The sequence below is a fragment of the Ambystoma mexicanum genome, chromosome 3p (genome assembly GCF_040938575.1).
Source record: "Ambystoma mexicanum isolate Mex_15411 chromosome 3p, UKY_AmexF1_1, whole genome shotgun sequence".
NCBI classification, from domain to species: Eukaryota; Metazoa; Chordata; class Amphibia; order Caudata; family Ambystomatidae; genus Ambystoma; species Ambystoma mexicanum.
In genome coordinates this window covers 615,703,071-615,723,074 of record NC_090925.1, presented here as the reverse complement: position 1 = coordinate 615,723,074, position 20,004 = coordinate 615,703,071, and the positions used below count along the sequence as shown (strand labels likewise).

Here is a 20,004-nt window from a genome sequence, read left to right as displayed (position 1 = left end):
CAGCTTCCCCTACCTCGCGCCCACCCTCTGGAATGCCCTACCTCCCACCATCCGTGGCGAGGACTCCCTCACCAACTTCCGCAAAACACTGAAAACTACCCTCTTCACATAAGGACCGACACATCAGCACAAATACTTATCATTTAGGTTTGTAATTTACGCCCAAATGCAATATTTGTAACAACAGTATGATTTCCTGTACTACTCATAATGTGTCAACAATCGCTATCATATGTACCATGTAACTAAGTTATTGCAAGTAACAGCGCCTCAATGCCCCTGGGCTGCTTGCGCGCTATATAAATTTAAATAAATAAATAAATAAATCAAAGGGCATGTTGAAGAGGCGGGCCTGCACATCAGGAGCAAAACCCGACTTCCACAACCACGCAAACCTGCGTATTACGTTGCTCACCGCCATGGACCGGCTGACGCAATCAACCATGTCCAGACCCGACTGAACGGATTCACACATGGCATCCTTGCCATCCTGCACGATAACAAGGAAACCATCCCGTTCCTCCCCTTCGGGAATATGATCAGCCGCTAGGGAAATACAGTTCCACAGAGTGTGCGTGAAATGAGACAAGCCACAAATGGAGTTGGCAGCCTGAAGCGCCATACCCCCAGAAGAAAATACCTTCCTCGCCCAGCCGTCAAAACGTTTGTCGTTCCTATCAGGAGGGATGGTAGGGTACGACGCCTGCTTTGCGGGGGCTGTAGCCGCCTGCACCACCAAACTTTCCGGAGTGGGATGCGTGGTCAAGTAGCACGGGTCGCCACTGGCTGGGCGATATTTCTTCGGCAAGGACTTGCTCACTGCTGGGAGACTCTCCAGAGAAGTCCAAGCCACAGCCACCCTTCTCTGCAAGGCCATATGGACTGGCAGCACCGGGTCAGTTGGTGGACCATGGTCCAGGATATCAGTCCGGTCATCCTGCTGAAAATCCCCAGGAGGGGCAGACCACCCCAGGTAATCTGTGACCCTCGACATCAGGTGCCGATAAGAGTCGGCGGCATGCGTGCCAGGCTCAGGCCTACCAAATTCCACCTCCGGAGAGGTGTCGAGCCCACTGGAGTTATGCAATGACTGGCACAGCTCTTCAAGCTGGCTATGACCAGAAACAATGTCATCAGGGTCCTCTGCAGGAACCACCCCTTCCTCAGACCCCTCATCCACCTCAGAAATATAATCCAGAGGCTGGAAAGAGGGAAACGAAAAAGGAACAAAGACATGTTTTGCCTTAGCCAGAGCTTTTCTAGGGGGTTCCCCCATACCACGAGGCATCCCCGACAAAACCGCCTTGAAAGGCGTCGATGGAATCGGCGTTGACAGCGTCGACACAGGCCTCGAGGACGGAGCCCAGAGGGTGTCTCTCGACAGCTTGGGCATCGATGACTTCCTCGGAGGCGGGGCCTCGAGAGAGTCCGTCGACGAATTTGGCGCCGCCGGCGTCAATGTCTTCCTCGAAGATTTCACAGGTTCATATGGTCTCGAGGGCGTCGAGGACCGGGACCTGGAACGGGCATGTCTAGAGCGACCATCTTTGTCTGACCGGGACCTCGAAGGTGCCCAGTGGTCGCGACGACTGCTCGAGCCCGAAGGCGGACGAGCGGTGTCTCTAGCACAGCCACCACAACCGGTGTCCTCAGATGGCACGGACGGACCGGAGCCCTGCGATTGAAAAATCGCCAACATCTCCTTTCGGAAGGAATCCCATTCCTCAGGAGTGGAATGCTTGTTGGGACAAGCAACCCGCCGACGGGCGGAGTCCTTGGAAGAGGACGGGGAAGGCGACCGCTGACGGCGCTTCTTGGAGTGCCTCGAAGAGGCAGAGGAATGGGGGGACCGACTCCCAGACCGAGAACCCCCGGACTCCCGACGACGATGCAGAGAGTCGCCCCTCGAATCGCCCGTCGAAAGACCAGTGGAACGTGACTTCCGGGGCTTGGCCACCTTACCGACCGACAGCTTCTTCTTACGCTCCCGCAATGCCTTCGATGTGAGCGATTGGCAGTCGACACAGCCGTCCGTATCATGCTCCTCCCCGAGGCACTAGAGGCAAGCATTGTGCGTATCCGTCAGCGACATCTTGGACCCGCACACCCGACACTTCTTAAACCCGGACTGCGGGGTGGAAGAAGCCGAAGACGACATATTCGTATAGCAATGAAGAAACCGGTTCAAAGAACCGAAAGAACAGGATTCAGTAGAATCGAGGCGCGCAGAGATCTCCGAAGCGAACACGGGCGTGGAAAAAACTGAACTTAGGCTACCGGCGTCGTGCGTCCTACTTATAACATCCGGTGAAGTCGGCTCGACTGAGGCCCTCGAGGACGGCGTATCGATGTCATTGACGCAGGACGCAGACGCCGAAAGATTTTCCGAAGCAGCACAGCTGTGGTGATTACAGTCATAGATATGGAATACGTCGGAGGACCCAAACCCCTCGAAGAGAACCTTTGGAAAATCTCCCCAACTAATGGGCTGCATTTAACCTGCAGAGATTAAGCTAGTAGCTGCATCTCAACATGATTAGCGCCTGCCCTTACCTGTAGGAAAAGCCATTAAATTAAATTTGATGAAGGCAATATAAAATCTTCTTTAACCGGAAGTATTTTAGACTGGCCCTGCTATATTTGCAAATATCACCAGGGACTTCAACATGCCACAATGAGGACCACTGGATGATTTTATGCACAACAATGGAGACTGGGGTTCTGCTCTTACTACGAGGATGCAAGACTGACATCTACTCTTTACTAGAAGATAAACCAGAGGGTTATCGTACCTGGATGTGGTGTCCCTCTGGCACCACCACATATTCCTGTGGTATGAGATGCTGAACTCCATCTTGTGAGATGATATACTGCACCTGGGAAGCAGAATTAAGAGGCATCAGAACCTGTTTTTAAGTTAGATATCCAGCTCTAGCTTCTGCAGATTTAAGTTGGCATACTATCGGATGACAAAAAGGAATAACACTAATGCACGTTCGTCTCATGGCAAAGTGGAGTTGTATGATAGAGACATTTAAGGATTTGGCCTAATGCACAGGGAAGGTAGGTAATTCTTCAACTTTATTAGAAATATTCCAGCTACCTGGTTATCTGATGTTACCAGCCGCTGCACAGTCTGTCCTTCAGAGGTCATAAATTCCTGGATGTATGCAGTCTCCTCTCCCTACATTTACAGAAAAAGAAAACCTAAGTCAATGCACTGCTCACAGGAGAGTCTCTAGCCCGATTGTACAGACAGTAATTCAGGGACAAGCAAAAAACATCCAGAAACAGCAAAACATAACATGGTTCTCAAGCACACGGTTCTAAGGATTTGGGATCATCGCCATAGCAGGGATGCAGACACTCGCAGTGCACTTAGACAAACTCTCAAAACAACATATCCCTCACACACTCAAAATCCGCCCTCCCCACTGCATTAAGACAATACCACAGAGAACGCACATTACAAGTAAAAAACCTAACAAAGCACTGACTCGCACACAGGACAGCCAGAGATAAGTTGTGCAGCACACTCAATTACCCATAGGACATACATAGCATCCAACAGAACCTTCACTCAAAGGCACTCTAAGGGCATGGACTCATTCAAGGGCAAGCGCAGATGGTCTCACCTCAATCAACCTCTACCCATGGAACAGTTGCTAAAAAAAACGAGAAAATAACACAGCACAATCACCCACTCATAAAATAATCGCAGAACGCCCAACCTCTTTGTCCTGTGATATCTAAGCAATGCCGAGCTGCTGGTGGGTGTATGAATTACAGTTTTATTTGGGAGGTATGCACTTAGTATATGAATGAGGTCCCCAGTTCCTTCATAATGCAGATTGGAGTTGTAGGTGCAATGGAACACTGTGCCAATGGAAAAGAATGCTGTTACCTGATGAGACTGCTACATTAGAATTGCGGCAAATGTAAATGTGTTGAAGGGCCACATCATACGAGTAGGGAGTGTCAGGATGGAATAAAGACACCCTATCCTCCTCACAATGGATGCCCATGTACATGTCTCCTTTCCCCTATCCTTCCGTAGTCAAGGAGTAGGATGTTTGGTGTCATGTTGGATGGTTGATGTACTGAAGGAGCTGCTGCTGCACAACAAAGTGACTTGCACCCTCCCTTTTCCATTTCAGGGAGACTTAATACTAACATAGCCTCTTCGCCTTGGACCATAAGTTGGGGAAGGGTCACTAGCCCAAGCAATGGAGGTTATAGACCCCTCTCCAGGCCTATAAGGGTATTAGCACGATATTAAGTGATCCGGCCGCAGCCGATTTTGCTGCGGCCGGAAAGTTTGCATGAGAAAGGTGCGAACTACCAAAAATGTGCACCTTTCTCATACGAACACACTTACATACCCACACCCACAACACACCCATCACACACCCTCTGCCCACACCCTCAACACACCCCCAACATAAACAAGCCCCACTTACCTTGTCTTCGCGCTGGTTCCCTGCGGCACCAGTTCCCTTTCACTTCTGTGATCGGGAACCAGCACCGCAAGGTCCTTTTTTTTCTTTTTTCGGGAGTGCTGCGGTGGTGTCCCCCGCAACACCCCGCTAACTATAGCACACAGTATAGTGAGAGGGGTGTTGCAGGGAACACCCCCACAACCCCCGCATTCTTTTACTTACCATAAAGGTTCGCATTGGGCAAAAAATGCTACCACCAAAGGTGCAAACTTTTGGTGTTCGAACCTTTGGTGGTAGCATTTTTCGGACTTTTTGCCCATGCGAACCTTTATAGTCAGTAAAAATGTACAAAACCATTAGCACATGGTGGTAGTAGCAATACAAGTTTTGGAAGTTTGGTGAGGAAGCACACATTTTACATTAATAGTAAGAAAAGTAAAAAAAAAACAGTAAATTAAATGTGGTATTATTTTGTGGTGTTTTATTTTGTCGCCTTCATAAATTAGGTATTTTCATTGCAAACTTAATGAAACTGGAATGAGATTAACATGAGCATGCATTAGGCATCATGTGAAAGTAAATATCTACAAGAAAGTGAAAGCATATTCCCATGTTTTCACTTTCTCTGTGGTGTGTGAAATCGGATGTTGCAGCAAAAGAAAGTCCTCCTAGAAAAGAAGTGTTGTGTTAAAAAAAAACCTTGCTGGACAATTGCATTGTGGTTTTGCTGTCTGCTTTTGAACTCAATTCATTAGTACAAATCATCCTAATAAATCATACAACCATTTATCCGCATTCATACCACATCCATCCAAAAACTCATACACCTCATCAACAAATACTAGGTAAAAACATATAGCAAACATAACAATTCATCCACAAAGCGGCCTTATCCTAGGAAAAGCCTAGGATAAGGCCGCTTATGAAGATTCTCTTTGGCCTATCCTGACTGCTGACCACTGCTTTCAAAATCAACCATGGTCATGCATTAAGTGTTGTTGCTGCTGTCCACTTAAAAACCTGTTGTGGCCTTGCACTATGCGTTGTTTTGCACAAAAATTGATTGTATTGTTATGAAATTGTGGATGAATTGTTATATTTGCTATATGTTTTTACCTTGTATTTGTTGAGGTGTATGAATTTTTGGATGGATGTGGTATGAATGCGGATAAATGGTTGTATGATTTATTAGGATGATTTTTACTAAATTGTGATGTTTTTAAAATATTCCTGCTATATAAAATAAAAATTGCTACAGTGCAGATTAATTTGTGACTAAACTCACAAAGAAAAAATGTATTGGGTATAATAAAATCCTTAATACAACCTTTTTGAAAATTGCTTCCTCTGGATTTCCTTTCCGAGATGAATTATTACGGTAATACCCTAATCTAGAGTGTGGGGGTCTCCTGTGCCTTTCAGTGACAGTTGCTTTTGAACTCAAAACATTCCGAATGCTGACAATAACAGTAGTTATTGACTGCGCTCTTTACTTCTGATTGGTTGAGAGGAGGTCAACTATCTCCATGTGCCAATATGAGATGGAGCCTCTTCACAAAGGAGGTCAATGCTGTTCATGATAATCGCCAATGCCTTCTTGAAAGAAACAAGTGTTGATAAAAGGATTGATGAGCAAGAGTGGTTAATGAGCTAGGCCTCTACCTAACAAAAGAGGCTAGATGAGTTGGCTATATTGCGGCGTACTTGTGGAGATTAAAGCATTGGGTTTACAAGTGAAATTTATGTCCACATTTTAGGACCACTTGCCTGGTTGGTGGCAGTCTGCTCCTGTGACAAGATTATATGATCCTGTTCCAATGCTTGTGGAAGTTTTTCAGGGGAGAGCATGGGTTGTCCTGGTTGCTGATCTGCTGCAAAAAGTTATAGAGAAGTTTAACACAGTTGAACGGAAAAACAAGTACATTCAGCATCAGTGTTATCTTTATAATACAAACAGACATAATTAAAATCAAAACCCACTCTCGAAAAGGGCCTGGTGTTTTCAAATCTCATATCCATCAAAGCCATGATCCTGCACTCAACAAAGAGGACAGACATCCCATCAAAAACCAATGCTCCTACTGTTTCAAGTATAATGAACAATGCACTATTTTTCTGTAAGAATGTTCCTGATGGAGTGTTTCTTGTAAGCTTGCTAGAATAGCAGTTGTCAGAGGCAGATCTTCCGTAGCAGTACCTTTATGAAATTGAACAATTCCAAACAGTCCACTCATTGAAAACTACCTCTTCTATGGCAGCTGATACAAAATGAATCCATCGACGTTGACCAAATTGAATAACTGTTACAGGCATATAACTTTTGTATCTTTTTCTTCTCTGACATGGGATCTTCCATAGAAGAAATGCATGGAGGAAAAGCATACTGGGGAGTGTACCAAGGAATACATTCTGAAAAGTCACAACCATGTGCTATGAACAAAAAATACTTAATAGTGTAGTCTCTTAAAAAACAGACACAAAAACAAAGTCCAATACATTAGGAGCAGATACAATGAGGATGGGTCTGCCATCTGCCTAAGTGGACAAATATCAATGGAAAATCCAGAACTAGCCATTACATTAAAAATACATAACAAAGAGCACAAACCCCATTCAAATGAGAAGTCTTGCATTCTACCAAAGATAACTGATTAAACAGAAAGGACTGAATATAAAATATGGAACAAGTTACTTGCCTGTAACTGTTGGTCTCCAACATGGGTCTGGCATGGATTCACATGCTCAAGAATATTCCCTGTAGTCAAGGTGGGAATCCTTTGTAAAGAAAAAAATCAGTTTTAGTTTCGTTTCTGAACTGTCTTTCTACTAATAACCAATCACTGGTCTCTGGGTCATACTGCCCCCAGCCAATGACTGCCCTCTACCTAAGCCCTTCCTCTGGCAGCCATCTTCAGATTTGGTAGCACGTAAAGTGGCAGTAGGACCAAGAGAAGAGCAGCAGAGGGGTTGGAGGGAGGGTTCGCATGTGAATTCATGCCAGACCCATGCTGGAGAACAACAGTTACAGGTGAGTAACTTGTTCCTTCTCCAGCATGGGGTCTGGCATGGATTCACATGCTCATGAATACAAGAATACATAGCAGTACACACATGCACAACCACGGGAGGTGGCATGGCTCAACATCAAGCATTACAATAACTCAACATCAAGCATCTCTTACCTTCTCACCAGGCTCACCTTCAAGCGAGCAGGTTGTGCAGCACTGCCTGGCCGACTCTGGACTCCTCCCTGGAATCCCGATCGACACAGTAGAAAGCTCATGAAGGTGCGTCGACCTCCACGTAGCAGCCCTGCAGATGTCCAGCAGAGGCACACCAGACAGGAACGCCGTGGTAGCAGCGATCGCTGTGGTTGAATGGGCTCTTGGACGGCCGGGCAACGGTCGGTTTGCCAACCGGTGACAGTGCATGATGCAGCCGGAGAGCCATCTGGAAATGGAAGCCTTGGAGCGGGCCTTCCCTTGGTTCACAGGTCCAAAGTTCACAAACAGCTGTGACGTCCTACGAAGAGACTTTGTGCGGTCCACGTAGAACTTCAGCGCTCTAGCCACATCCAGGGAGTGCAAAGTCCTCTCAGCCGGCGACGGGAAGAAAACAGGTAACTTGTTTAGATGGAAGTCAGACGGCATCTTGGGCATGAAGGAGGGGTGCGTCCTCAGCATTACCCTCGTCTTGTGGAATGTCAGATATGGAGGTTTACAGGAGAGGGCCTGAATCTCTCCAACTCGTCATGCGGAGGTGATGGCCACAAGAAACGCTGTCTTCCATGACAGGAACGGTGGTCAGTCAAAAGGCCGAAAACATAATACCGAATGACAAAAATCTCGAAACAAAAATCTCGAAAAAAGAATTATCGAAATTATTTATTTATTTATATGTGTTTTTGGGGTCAGGTAAGTAAAAAAAAGGGTTAAAAGGGGGTTGAGGGGGAACCCCCCCATTTCGAAAAAAAAGTCATAAAAAAATTCGATATTTTTTTTTCGGCCTTTTTTTTCAAGATTTTTTTTTCGAGATTTTGGAATTCGGTATTATCACTATAAACCGACAGGAACTTCAAGGTGCCGAATGCAGAGGCTCGAATGGCGGCCCCATGAGCCTGGTCAGCACCACGTTGAGCTTCCACGCCGGGGCCGGAGCCTTCACCAGAGGGAACAATCGGAACAGTCCTTTCATGAACTCCTTCACCAGGCGATGAGACCACAGAGATGACCGCCCCAGAGTTCTGGTGTAACGGGAGATCGCCGCCAGATGGATTTTGATGGAGGTGTGCGCCAGCCCCGCCTTGGCCAGCGACAGCAAGAACGGCAGCACTTGAGGGGCTGTAATCCGTAGAGGGTTGATCTTCTATGCACAGCACCAGACAGAGAACGTCTTCCATTTGTGTCCATAGCACAAGAGTCGAGGACACCCTGGCCTTTGCAAACACCTCCTTGCAGTCTGCCGGGATATCGTATACTCTGAACTCTAGTGCTGCAGGAGCCAGGCCTGCAGGTTCAGCGATCCCGGGTCCTGATGTAGGATGACGCCTCCTTCCCTGGTGAGAAGATCTGTGTCTGTCGGCAGTTTGACTGGGGCAAGGGCGCTGACAAGTCCAGAAGGTCCGGGAACCAGATCTGCCTCGGCCACGCGTGTGCGACGAGGATCATCCTGCACCGGGACCGTCTGAGTTGACTGATGAGTCTCAGGAGCAACGGCGGGAAAGCATACAGGAACAGTCCATCCCAGGGGAATGAAAATGTGTCGCCCATGCTCCCCGGCTAGGGAAACCTGCTGGCGAATCTCAAGCACTTGGTGTTCGCCGCCATCGCAAATAGATCGATCTGGGGATTGCCCCATCATCGGAACAGGAGATCCACTTGATCCTGGCGAAGCTCCCACTCGTGGCAAGAGCGCAGCTCCCTGCTGAGCAAGTCAGCGATGGTGTTCTTTACTCCTGCCAGATGGAAGGGTACCAGGAACATCCCCTGGGCAACGGCCCAGTGCCACAGATCTTGCGCTTCCTTGGATAGGGCTGGGGATCTGGTGCCCCCTTGCTTCCTGATGTAGAATATCGTGGTGGTGTTGTCGGTGAAGACCCTCACCACCTTGCCCTTGAGGGACGGGAAGATCGACCTGAGGGCCCAGAACACTGCTCGGAGCTCCAGGACATTGATGTGCAGTGACCTCTCCTCTGGGAGCCAAAAGCCTCTTGCATGGAGATCTCCGGTGTGCGCTCCAGATCCTTCAACAGAGCCATCTGTCGTCACCGTTTCCTGGTGTTCCGGTGTCTGGAAGCCCATGCCCGCTGCGAGGTGTGCGCAGGTGCCCCACCACCGGATCGCTTGGCAGAAGGTCTCGTTGAGGGAGATTTTGTCTTCGAAGCTGCCGGCTGCCTGCATCCAATGGGCGTCGAGGAACTCCTGCAGTGGCCACATCCGCAGCCTGCATAGGCGCACAAGGTAGATGCACGATGACATCATGCCGAGTAGGGACTTGATGGACCTCACCCTGGCTGCTTCCATGGTCAACAGCCATTGAACCATGCTCAGGATGGCCTTCGTCCTTTCCTCCAACGGTGAAGCCAATTGCGCTACTGTGTCGAGTCTGGCTCCCAGGAACAGGGCGTCTTGTGACGGTACCAAGTGGGATTTCGCGAAGTTGATTGAGAATCCCAGATACGTGAGCAGTCGGACGGTCTTCGCAGTCTGATCGACGGCGAGTTCCCTTGATTTTGCTCGGATAAGCCAATCGACCAGATAGCGGTATACGTGGAGCCTCTGTAGGCACAGCCGCGCCGCCACCGATGCCAGGCACTTGGTGAAGACCCTCGGTGCCCACTTCAAACCGAAGGGTAGGGCCTTGAACTTGTAGTGTCGCCCCTGGACCATGAATCGTAGGAACTTTCGATGTCCTTTGTGTATGGGGATGTGGAAGTAGGCGTCCTCCAAGTCCAGTGACGATAGGAAGTCGCCCTCCAGCTGTCCCAGTACGTGCTGAAGGGTGACCATCCGGAATTTCTGGGACTTGATGTATTTGTTTAGACGACGAAGGTCCAGGATGGGTCACCATTCGCCGGTCTTCTTTCGGATGAGGAAGTACCACGAGTATACTGCGGAGCCTCTTCGGGACGAGCTCTATCGCACCCTTTTTTAGCATTGCTCGTACCTCTAGAAGTAGCTGTGGCACGTGGTTTTCCTTCCTGGCCACGGGTGGTAGACGGGGACACTTTCTTTGGAATGCCAGAGTGTGCCCATGGGCCAGTGCATCCAGCACCCAACGGTCGGAGGAGAAGGACTCGATGAATTTCGCCAGCCAGCCTCCCACCGGGGTGCTTGGGTGGGGGTCCGCCAGTTCAATCTTGCTTAGTCCAGGCCTTGCCGACGATGTCATCCGGCCTTGCTGCGACCTCTGTAGGCCTCCTGCGATGATGAGCAGGCCGCTTGGCGGTACAACGAGGAACCGCCACCAAATCCTTTGGAGGCACCTTGAGACTTGCCTCCGGAGGTCCGAAAGGGTGGCCGTCGATGGAGAGAACCCAAGGCCCGGGCCGTCTCGGTGTCCGCCTTGATGGCCTGCATTGACTTGTCCACTGCCTTCCCGAATAGGTTGTTCCCGTCGAAGGGCATGTCCAGTACCCTGGTTTGAACGTCCTGACGGAAGTCGGTGGCCTTCAGCCAACCGCATCGCGAAGGCAAGCGCTGTTGCCCATCTGTCGAAACCCGGTGCTGGCGATGTCCGTGGTCACCGTGATGGCGTGGTCTGACGCCACCTCACCTCCCTGTAGGATTTCAAGGGCCTCTACCCTCTTGTCGTCTGACAGGAAATCCAGGAGGGGAGCAATCTTGAACCACAGCTCCCTGTCGTAGCGCGCCACGATCACGAGGGCGTTGGCCACTTTGATGGTCGTTGCATTCGATGAGATGGCTCGTCGTCCCATGGCGTCCAGCTTCTTCCCCTCGACGTCCGGTGGGGAAGTGGAAGTTGATGCCGTCGCCCCTGCCGATTTCTTCTTGGCCGCCGCAGAGACCACTGAATCCGGGGACGGCTGAGCTAGAATCCGGGACCCGGTACTTCTTCTCATACCGGTCCCTCTTTGCAGGAGCTGTGGATGGGTTCTTCAGCAGCGAGAGTCCTTCGTCCCAGATGTCGTCCAATAACGGTACTGAGAGAACAGTCTTCCTCTTGGCCTCCCGTCGTTGGTAGAGGAAACCCTCCTTCTGCTCTTCGGGACAAAGTTGGAAAAGCTCTGATTCCCTGGCGATCATGGCGTGAAAGGAGCCAAATTCGTCGGGAGGGGAGGCCCGGGCAGGGGGTGATGGGAGGTCCGTCCCGTCGTCACCACCGTCGTCCGTCGTCGTCGTCTCCGTTCCCGTCTCATTCGTCGGTGGAGGGGAAGGAGGGGAAGGCTGGAAAGGAGGGAGGGAGGATGGATTCGCATCTGCTTGTTCATTGGGCTTCCCGATGGTCCAGGTGCCGCTGGATCATCTGCTGGGGGTAAGGGCAACCTCGTCCTGATCTCCGTACACAGGGTCTGGATAGCAATCAAGATTGCTCCTGAGTTGTCCTGTGGCATAGGCATCGGTTGCGACGGCTGGGGAGCGAGGTCCTCCGTCTCCTCCACGGCTCGCGGCTCCTCGTCGGCTCCACCCTTGCTCTCTATGTCTGCCTCGTCGGGATCCCTCCTGTAGGATCGGACTTCCTCAAACCTCTTGTCCAGGATCTTCGCGACGCCAGCCAGCTCATCTTCAGAGGTGGTATCTGTGTCCGTTATGGCTACTGTGCCCCCCCTCTTTCTCGTCCTGGGGTTTCACAGGGGTCTTCTCGATAGGTTGAAAAGATGATTCCCTCTGGGGTGGCAGGGAAACTCTAGGCCCCGGAGTTGATTCCACTGGGGTAGCCTCTGCAGGCTTCGCCAGGGCCTCCACGACGCCTTCAATCGAGGCCTTCGCCGGGTGAATCAAGGCCTTCACGACCTTGGCCCCATCTGGGGCCTTCACTTTATGGGGAGGGTCACCACCTCACCTCCCACCCCCTGGCTTTCTCCGTCTGGATCTACCGGGGCTTCTCCTGAAGCTTACCCGGGTTCTCCAACTTCCTTTTCTCCGAGCCAGAGCGTTGGCTCGTGGTTGATGGCGTTGGGGACATAGCGCCCTGCCTGGCAGCCAAGGAGCCTGACCCAACGGTGCTCCCGGTCCCCACAGACTCGCAGTGCTTTGCCTTTTGTTGGGCCCCCGTCGCCGATGCGCCCTAAAAGGTCTTAGAAGACCGCTCAAACTACTTCTTCTCACCTGCTGCTGGGCTCTTCGCCTCCAGCCAGTCAGCGAGTCGTTTACGATGGCCCTTCACGGTCCGGACGGGCATGTTTTTGCAGAACGCACAGTCCTCCTCCACATGCAAATTGTCAGTGTGAAGGCAGTAGAGGCGACGGGGGTGCTCATCCTCCTTAAAGACATTCTGCAATCCACATCCGGGGCAGTTCCTGAACAGCTGGGATCCAGTAGGCGTCGTGTCTCCTTTGTCCTGGGCCATGTCCACGCAGGGTAGGCCTCAAAGATCTTCCGGAATCCTCCAAGAAGAGAAACTCAATGAAAATTAGCCCTTGAGGGGCGTAGAAAAATTCTGAAACGGGTTCCCGTTGAGCGAAAGAAGAATGAATGGAGCTTGAGGCTCGAATTGACCGAAAAATATGAGAAAACTCTTAGGAAAAAAGGCAAAACGCAGTAAAAGCTCGAGAGCTATAGCACGAGGACTCCCAACACTTGAACGTGCGGTTAAAATCTGAAGATGGCTGCCAGAGGAGGGGCTTAGGTAGATGGCAGTCATTGGCTGGGGGTAGTATGACCCAGAGACCAGTGATTGGTTATTAGTAGAAAGACAGTTCAGAAATGAAACAAACTGATTTTTTCTTTACCGAGGATTCCTAGCCTGACGACAGGGAATATTTATGAGCATGTGAATCCATGCCAGACCCCATGCTGGAGAAAGGCTGTTGCAACCTCAACAGAAAGAAATGTGCTTTAAGAGGTACATCCTGACAAGGGGAATTCTAGGTGTTTTGGGTTTGTAAACTTTTAAGTGAACATTTTGAGCCAGATGGGCCTATGCTTGGGAAGGGAACCCTGGGATGCCTGAAAGGAACTGCAAATCTTCATTTGAGTTAGAAAGTAAGAAAGTACAAATCTTTTTGTACAAGAGAGACCTGAGCTTGGGGAAGGGAACCCTGAAAGGCCCAACATTAACTGACATCTATTGGAACCAGAGGGGTCAGAACTTGGGGAAAGGAACCACCAAGAGACCCAGAGACATTCTGAACTGTATTCTACTGCTGCAAGAGCCCTACCTGATGGTAAGGCTACCTGAAACCAGCCTTGGTTTGCATTTCTTTTTGAATCACCATTTTTCTTTAAGAAGACCCAACATCACATTTGTTTTACGAGTGGGGGCAAACATAGGTTTTGACACAGGAAGACTTTGGTTTTGGACTCGCGGACATCGACAGACCTTAGAAGCATCAGTTGAGGGAACAACCCCATTAGAGTTAGGGCCAGTTAGGCATTACACCAACCCTACCAAGTTTTATTATAAAGTAACTTCGCGTTTGTACAGCCAGGCAAGCATTCTGCCAGGTTTGTCACCTTGCGCATGGCTTCTTTCCAAGTATTGCGCATAATTGAGCTTACCCAGTCTGTGTCACTTTACTAGGCATGCCTGCTTCAGCTCAATCTCCTCCTTTATCTGTTTTGAGACTACTCTTGCCTCTTTCTCCAATAATCGCAATTTATCCTCCATACCGTTAAGGGTGTTCACTATGGACTTTTGGGCTCCTCCAGAGGCCGCCATCATTTCTCCCTTAATAACTACTTTATAGGGCTCCCACACTGTGCTCACTTTTTGCAAGCTTCCCTCATTTGTCATAAAATCTGTAGTACGTTTCGTTATTTGTTCACGAAAAGCAGCATCTAACAACGCTTCGCTTCGTAGTCTCCATGTGGGTATTGGTGGTCTCGGGGCAGACACTGTCCAGGTCGCTGTGACCGGGGAATGGTCAGACAGGACCCTCTCTAAATATCTCACCTCAGAGAACGCCGGCCCATGCTCAACCCCCACAGACATATAATCTATTCCTGTATGAATGCTATGTGGGGTCGAGTAATATGAGTATTCCCTACACTCTGCATGTTCTCTCCACACGTCCTGCAGCTGGAAATGCCGCAGCAGTGAGGCCAACACTTTGGCGGTGGGCGGTCTTTTATGCTTAGAGTCAGATCGATCCTTAGTAGGGTCTATAGTACAAAGCCCCCACCCCATAGCAGTAGCCCATCCCTATAAGGGCCTAGCCTTGTGTACAGCGCACAGAAAAAGACTGTGGCGTCATGATTTGGTGCATGTGTGTTCACTATGCAAACTTTGCGGTTCTCCAACATGCCGTGTATTAGGGCCATCCTGCCCTCATTATCCGCCTTAGTGGTAAGGACTTTAAATGGGATGGCCGGGTCTATCCAAATCAAGACCCCTCCCGCATGAGTGTGAGGAGCACACAAGTACGCCTCCCCACGCCCTCGCCAGGTTCAGTTGTTTCTGTGCGTCTAGGTGAGTTTCTTGAAATAGTGCTATCCCAACTCTGTTCCCCTTAATATACATACTTATTCTTCAGCGTTTAACATAACTATTTAACCCCCTGAGATTCCATGTCATGATTTTGACAGACAACCAACCCCCCTTCCCAACTGCAAACCCTGCTAGGACTTTCCCGTTTCTGCTCCATTTGACCTGGTCCCCGTAAACTAGTCTCCTGGTGCCCTACGGGCGGTCGTATATAATGCCCGAAGCTACTGCTAGAGGGGGTAGTGGCTTGCCTTAGCGTACCCACTACCAGGAATCTGTGGCTTCCCTATATTGCTCCTGCTATACCTCTATCGGATCAAGTCGCTACCATACCATTAATAAAATATACCCATTAGGATCCAAGATGGCCACCAGTAAGTAGGGACGTGCGTTCCCTTGCTCCGACCCTGGCCGAGATTAAGCAGGCCCATCTGCAGTGTTATCGGTGGGCTGGGCACCATAGCGGAAGACAAAAGAAAGTGCACAAAATGGACATTTACGGGTGGCAGAGCGGCACCCCCTTCTTCCTTAATGCTGTGATTGTGAGGAACGCCTCATGCAGAAGGACCTACGAGTGTGTTGCTCTGGAATAGAGAAGCTGGTGGCCTGACCGGAGTTGAAGGTATACGAGGCAAATGAAGAACTGGGCCAAGGTGCCGGATTGTACAGTGCAGCCCCAGAATAACATATTACAGCATCAGAGGGGAAAAGGGCGGCAAGGAGAACCAGCGCGGCACGGTTAAGGTGTGTGGAGCAAATGCAGACCAGCTGGTACGTGAGTCGGGCGGAGGTCACGGGAGAAGGGGTGACCTGGTTTGAGCATGGCGTTGTGGACATAAATGTAAACGGGGGAAAATAAAATGCAGAAAGTGCTGGCTGCTGCAACGTGATAATCCCCAGGCAGCGTGGCAGATAAAAAAGGGTAAAGCAGACCGTGCAAGCTGCGGTGTTGGAAGCATTAGGGAGCAGGTGAATTTTTCCCCCTAAGAACTGTCAGGGGGCTGTGTAGCCGCGCAGCGGAGAGCGCTCCTCAGATACACGGTAACGGCGGCCCGACTGTGCGTGAAACTACGAGAGGAAAGCTCATACCGTGCGATGGAGCACAGCCTAGTACAGTGGGAGAAGCCGACGTGCAGCTCAGGTAGTTGCATTGGACTTAATTCTGTATCATTGCGGAAGGACAACAGGCAGCAACGGGTAGCGCTTAAACCAGGTAACATGGACATAATTGCAGAAACTCTGGTAAATATTTTGATTGCAGCTGTATGGGCTCACAGTGGGGAGGAGGAGTGTATAGTGCAATATGGCTGGAAGGCCAGTGGAGGCGCTGGCGCTTCAGGCCACTTTCATATTGGATCATAGAATCTGTAACAGTAAAAACCCTTTGAAGCTCCCGTGATTTCTGGCGGAGATAGTGACATTGTATTATGACGGATGGTAATGGAAACTTGAGTGTGTGGCTCAGCTGCATAAGTGCTAGTGGTTAAGTAAGGCTCAGTGGCACAAGACTGCTGGAAAGTGAGCAACAGATATGGACTGCGATATTTCAAGTCCCTTGTTAAGGGGTGCTATAAGAGGCTGCACAAGTGAAATCCATAGTGGCATTAACATCCCGAAAAAGGGTGCAATATTCAAGAATTAACAAGGTTACCCACGCTAGACGGAGGCAACCACCGACGGAACAAGGAGGATTTCTTGAGCGGTGCTGGAAACAGGGTGGAGAAACACAGTCTGCCTCGAATAAAAAACGAAGTGGGGAAGAGAAAAAGGACAGAACAGAGACTGGGGACATGGCGTTTAGCAAAGAGGACCTTAAGGAATGTTTGCAGGGGATGGAAGAGAGGCTTACTGATAATTTTCAACAGCAATTTGCATAATTGCGGGAAGAATTGAGATCCTCCTCGTCGGAAGTCAAGGGGGAATGAGTTGGATGGAAGAGTCAATGTCACAGAACACAGCTTGATGGAGACGTCTGGGAGGTCAGACAAAACAGTGAGCTATTGGAAAATTTGGCGAGAGTTTCCCATAACTTGGAATTACAAGAGAACCGATCAAGAAGAGCTAACATTCACATCAAAGGCATAAGTGAATCGGTTCTGGACGTGGATTTTAAGAGTCCGTTTCAACAATATTTTGGCAGTTTGCCAACAGAAATGCAGCCAGAGGACATAGGAATTGATCAGAGTCATAGGGTGGGCCCGAGACTAAGAGAGACTGAGGCAACACCTTTGGGATGTTGTGGTGGCTATGACAAGCTATGCTGTGAAGGAGAACATTCTACGGCCAGCAAGGGTGGCTGGAAAAGTAGCGATCAATGGTATGCAGATTCAATTGTATCAAGACTTGGCTTTGGCAACGCTCCAGAAGCGGAGAGACATGGGCCAGGTAACACGGCCGTTGTAGACTAAACAGATTATGTATAAATGGACCATTCCGTTTGGCTTGTTTACTCTGGAAGGGACACAACATTGTATAACTAGGTGTGCGGATGGCTTGGCGCTGCTACATGTTGAAGAGGAAGAGAGGCATGAAGAGAGCTGTGCAGGGTATTCAGCAGAGCGAGGAATGCAGGGATGGGATTGGACATGGGTTAAAGGGAGGGGAGGGGGTCGTGGTACCTATATAAAAGGCCCTCGAGGTGCGGGCTTGGGGGGGGATTGGAAGGGAGTGGTGCTGGTACCTCCTAAAGGGAAGACATTTAACCATTGAAGGAGGGGGGACCTTAGCAACTATAAATGATTATAATAACTGGCAGACATAATGGTTGGTCAGGGTGAAGGGCCGGCGAGGAAAGACTTGTAACTCAAAGGAGGTGGTAGGAAAATTCCTGCTGGGAGCATCCCCAGGATTTATATCGGGCCTTAGCCTGGGGTATTTGTCCCGGGTTATCATAGGATCAGGGTCCTGGGCCTGGCAAGGGGGGGTGGGGGGGAGGGAGAGGGAACAGAGGCAGGGGGAACATGGGTGGGTGGGATTACTCAACAGAAGAAAAAGGCAGTGGTATTCATTGGGGAAGAGCTCACAGACAATCGCAAAATGATTTGTACAGAACGCATTCAAAGTATTATCACATAATGTTATAGGGGGTTGAACTCCCCGACTAAACGGTGAAAGGTAGAGATGATAATTAAAATGGAAAAAGTGGAGACTATAATGTTGCAAGAGACGCATATTAGAAAGATGGACAAGGTGCTGGGGAGATTTAGAATGTTTGATAGAATATACCAATCTGCGGGGGGGGGAAGACTTTGGGTGTTTTAATAGGCATACAAAATGTGATTAAGTCTACGGATTTGCAACAGAAAGTAGACCCGAAGGAACACAAATGGATAATTTTAGCCATAGTGTATGTGCCAAACACAGGTCAGGTAGCATATATATTGGATGTCTTATATAAATTGGAAGAATTTGCTAAGGCGACATTATATTAACAGGGGATTTTAATATGGCTTGGCACCTTAAAGAAGATAGGACTGGAGGTGGGGGGAAGAGTGCAAGATACAACCCTCACAAGCGCTGAAGAGAAGATTTGAGAGCCTAACATTGCCGGATGGGTGGAGAAAGAGAGATAAGGGGTTTACTTGTTTTTCACATGCCTATAATTCTCAATGCAGAATAGATTATGTGTGGGTAACTGCAGGACTGTTGGGTGAGGTGAAAGAAGTTGAATTGGGATCAATAGCACTGTCGCATGACGCCCCTCTGGTTGTTCGGTTCAGAGATATTGGACCACGGTGGGATTGTGGGTGTGGACATTTCCTAGAGATCTATTGCAGGACGAGGTATTAGCTGATGAGGTTCGAGCCAAGATAGAGGAATATTTCGCTATAAACGCCTCTGCAGAGGTATTTCCAGAGGCCACATGGGATGCTTTCAAAGCGGTTATCCGGGGAGAGTTTATAGTGTTTAAAGTATGGAGGGAGAAGATGAGGGCCAAATTAGAAATTGATTTAGGATCTCAATTGCGAGAGATCCAAATAGCTATAGCCAATCAGAGAATGCAGGAGTTAACTAACAAATTGAAAGTGGTGAATAGCCAGCTGAACTTATTGAGAACTAGAAAGGCCGAGAGGTCTTTGTTGATCACTAAGCAGAGATACTATATCTGTCCCAACAAGGCAGACTGATTGATGGCTAGTAAATTGAGGGGAGCAGAAGCTGCAAAATTAATACAACAAATAAATCAATCAGATGGGTCAGTGGTAATGGGAACAGTGGAGCTAACTGGAGCATTTGCTCACTATTATGAAACATTATATGCGTCAGACTGTCCGGTGGATGGAGAGATTCAAAAATATTTGAGCGAGATAAACTTACCTACAATAACTCCAGAAGAGCAGGCAGACCTAGATAAGGAAATAACAGGGGAAAAAGTGCTGATAGCTATAAAGGCCTTGCCCATAAATAAAGCTCTGGGACCGGACGGATTTCCGGCGATGTTCTATAAGAAGTATGCTAAGCAACTAGTCCCGACGCTGAAGGGATTATTCAAAATAATATAAAGGGACAGTTACGCCTACAATGTCGAAAGGTAAAGTGGTGGTATTTGGTAAACCTGGGAAGGATCTGACGAGATGTGGGTCCTAAATACCTGTCGCTTTGTTAAACATCGATGTAAAGTTATTTACAAGTGTAGAGGAGGTCCCAAGTACGGCCCGCACTCCAACTGTCCATTTTGAAGTACCAGGAACGTTCACGCCGAAATATGTGATGTGTGATGAGCAAATAAACCAGCAGAAAGCCGCAGTGGGGCTCTGTCCAGTACCTATCAGAAGAACAGCACCTATTGAAGTACCGACACCAAGGAAAACATTGACAGTAAGGTACTCATTGAGAAAACCATATCAACAAACGAAACAAAATGAAGATCGTCTGAGTACAGTCCCTGAAGAAGCCAAAAAGGTCTTAATGGAAGACGAATGGTGACGTCACAAGAACCCGCACTGACTCACATATAGAA

At 49.1% G+C, this 20,004-nt stretch overlaps 1 protein-coding gene across 3 annotated transcripts in view; it reads right to left on the bottom strand.

Annotated features, from left to right (window-relative positions):
• ZNF335 (zinc finger protein 335) overlaps positions 1-20,004 on the bottom strand; it is a 1,126,934-nt gene that overhangs the window by 223,015 nt on the left and 883,915 nt on the right. For 2 of the 3 annotated variants that reach the window (XM_069651371.1, XM_069651373.1), the window contains 3 exons: positions 6,203-6,310; positions 3,104-3,180; positions 2,793-2,876 (listed from right to left, as the gene is read on the bottom strand). In XM_069651371.1, the coding sequence (XP_069507472.1) occupies positions 2,793-2,876; positions 3,104-3,180; positions 6,203-6,310 (269 nt within the window). The remainder of the gene's footprint in view (positions 1-2,792; positions 2,877-3,103; positions 3,181-6,202; positions 6,311-20,004) is intronic. The other variant, XM_069651372.1, reaches the window with a different exon arrangement.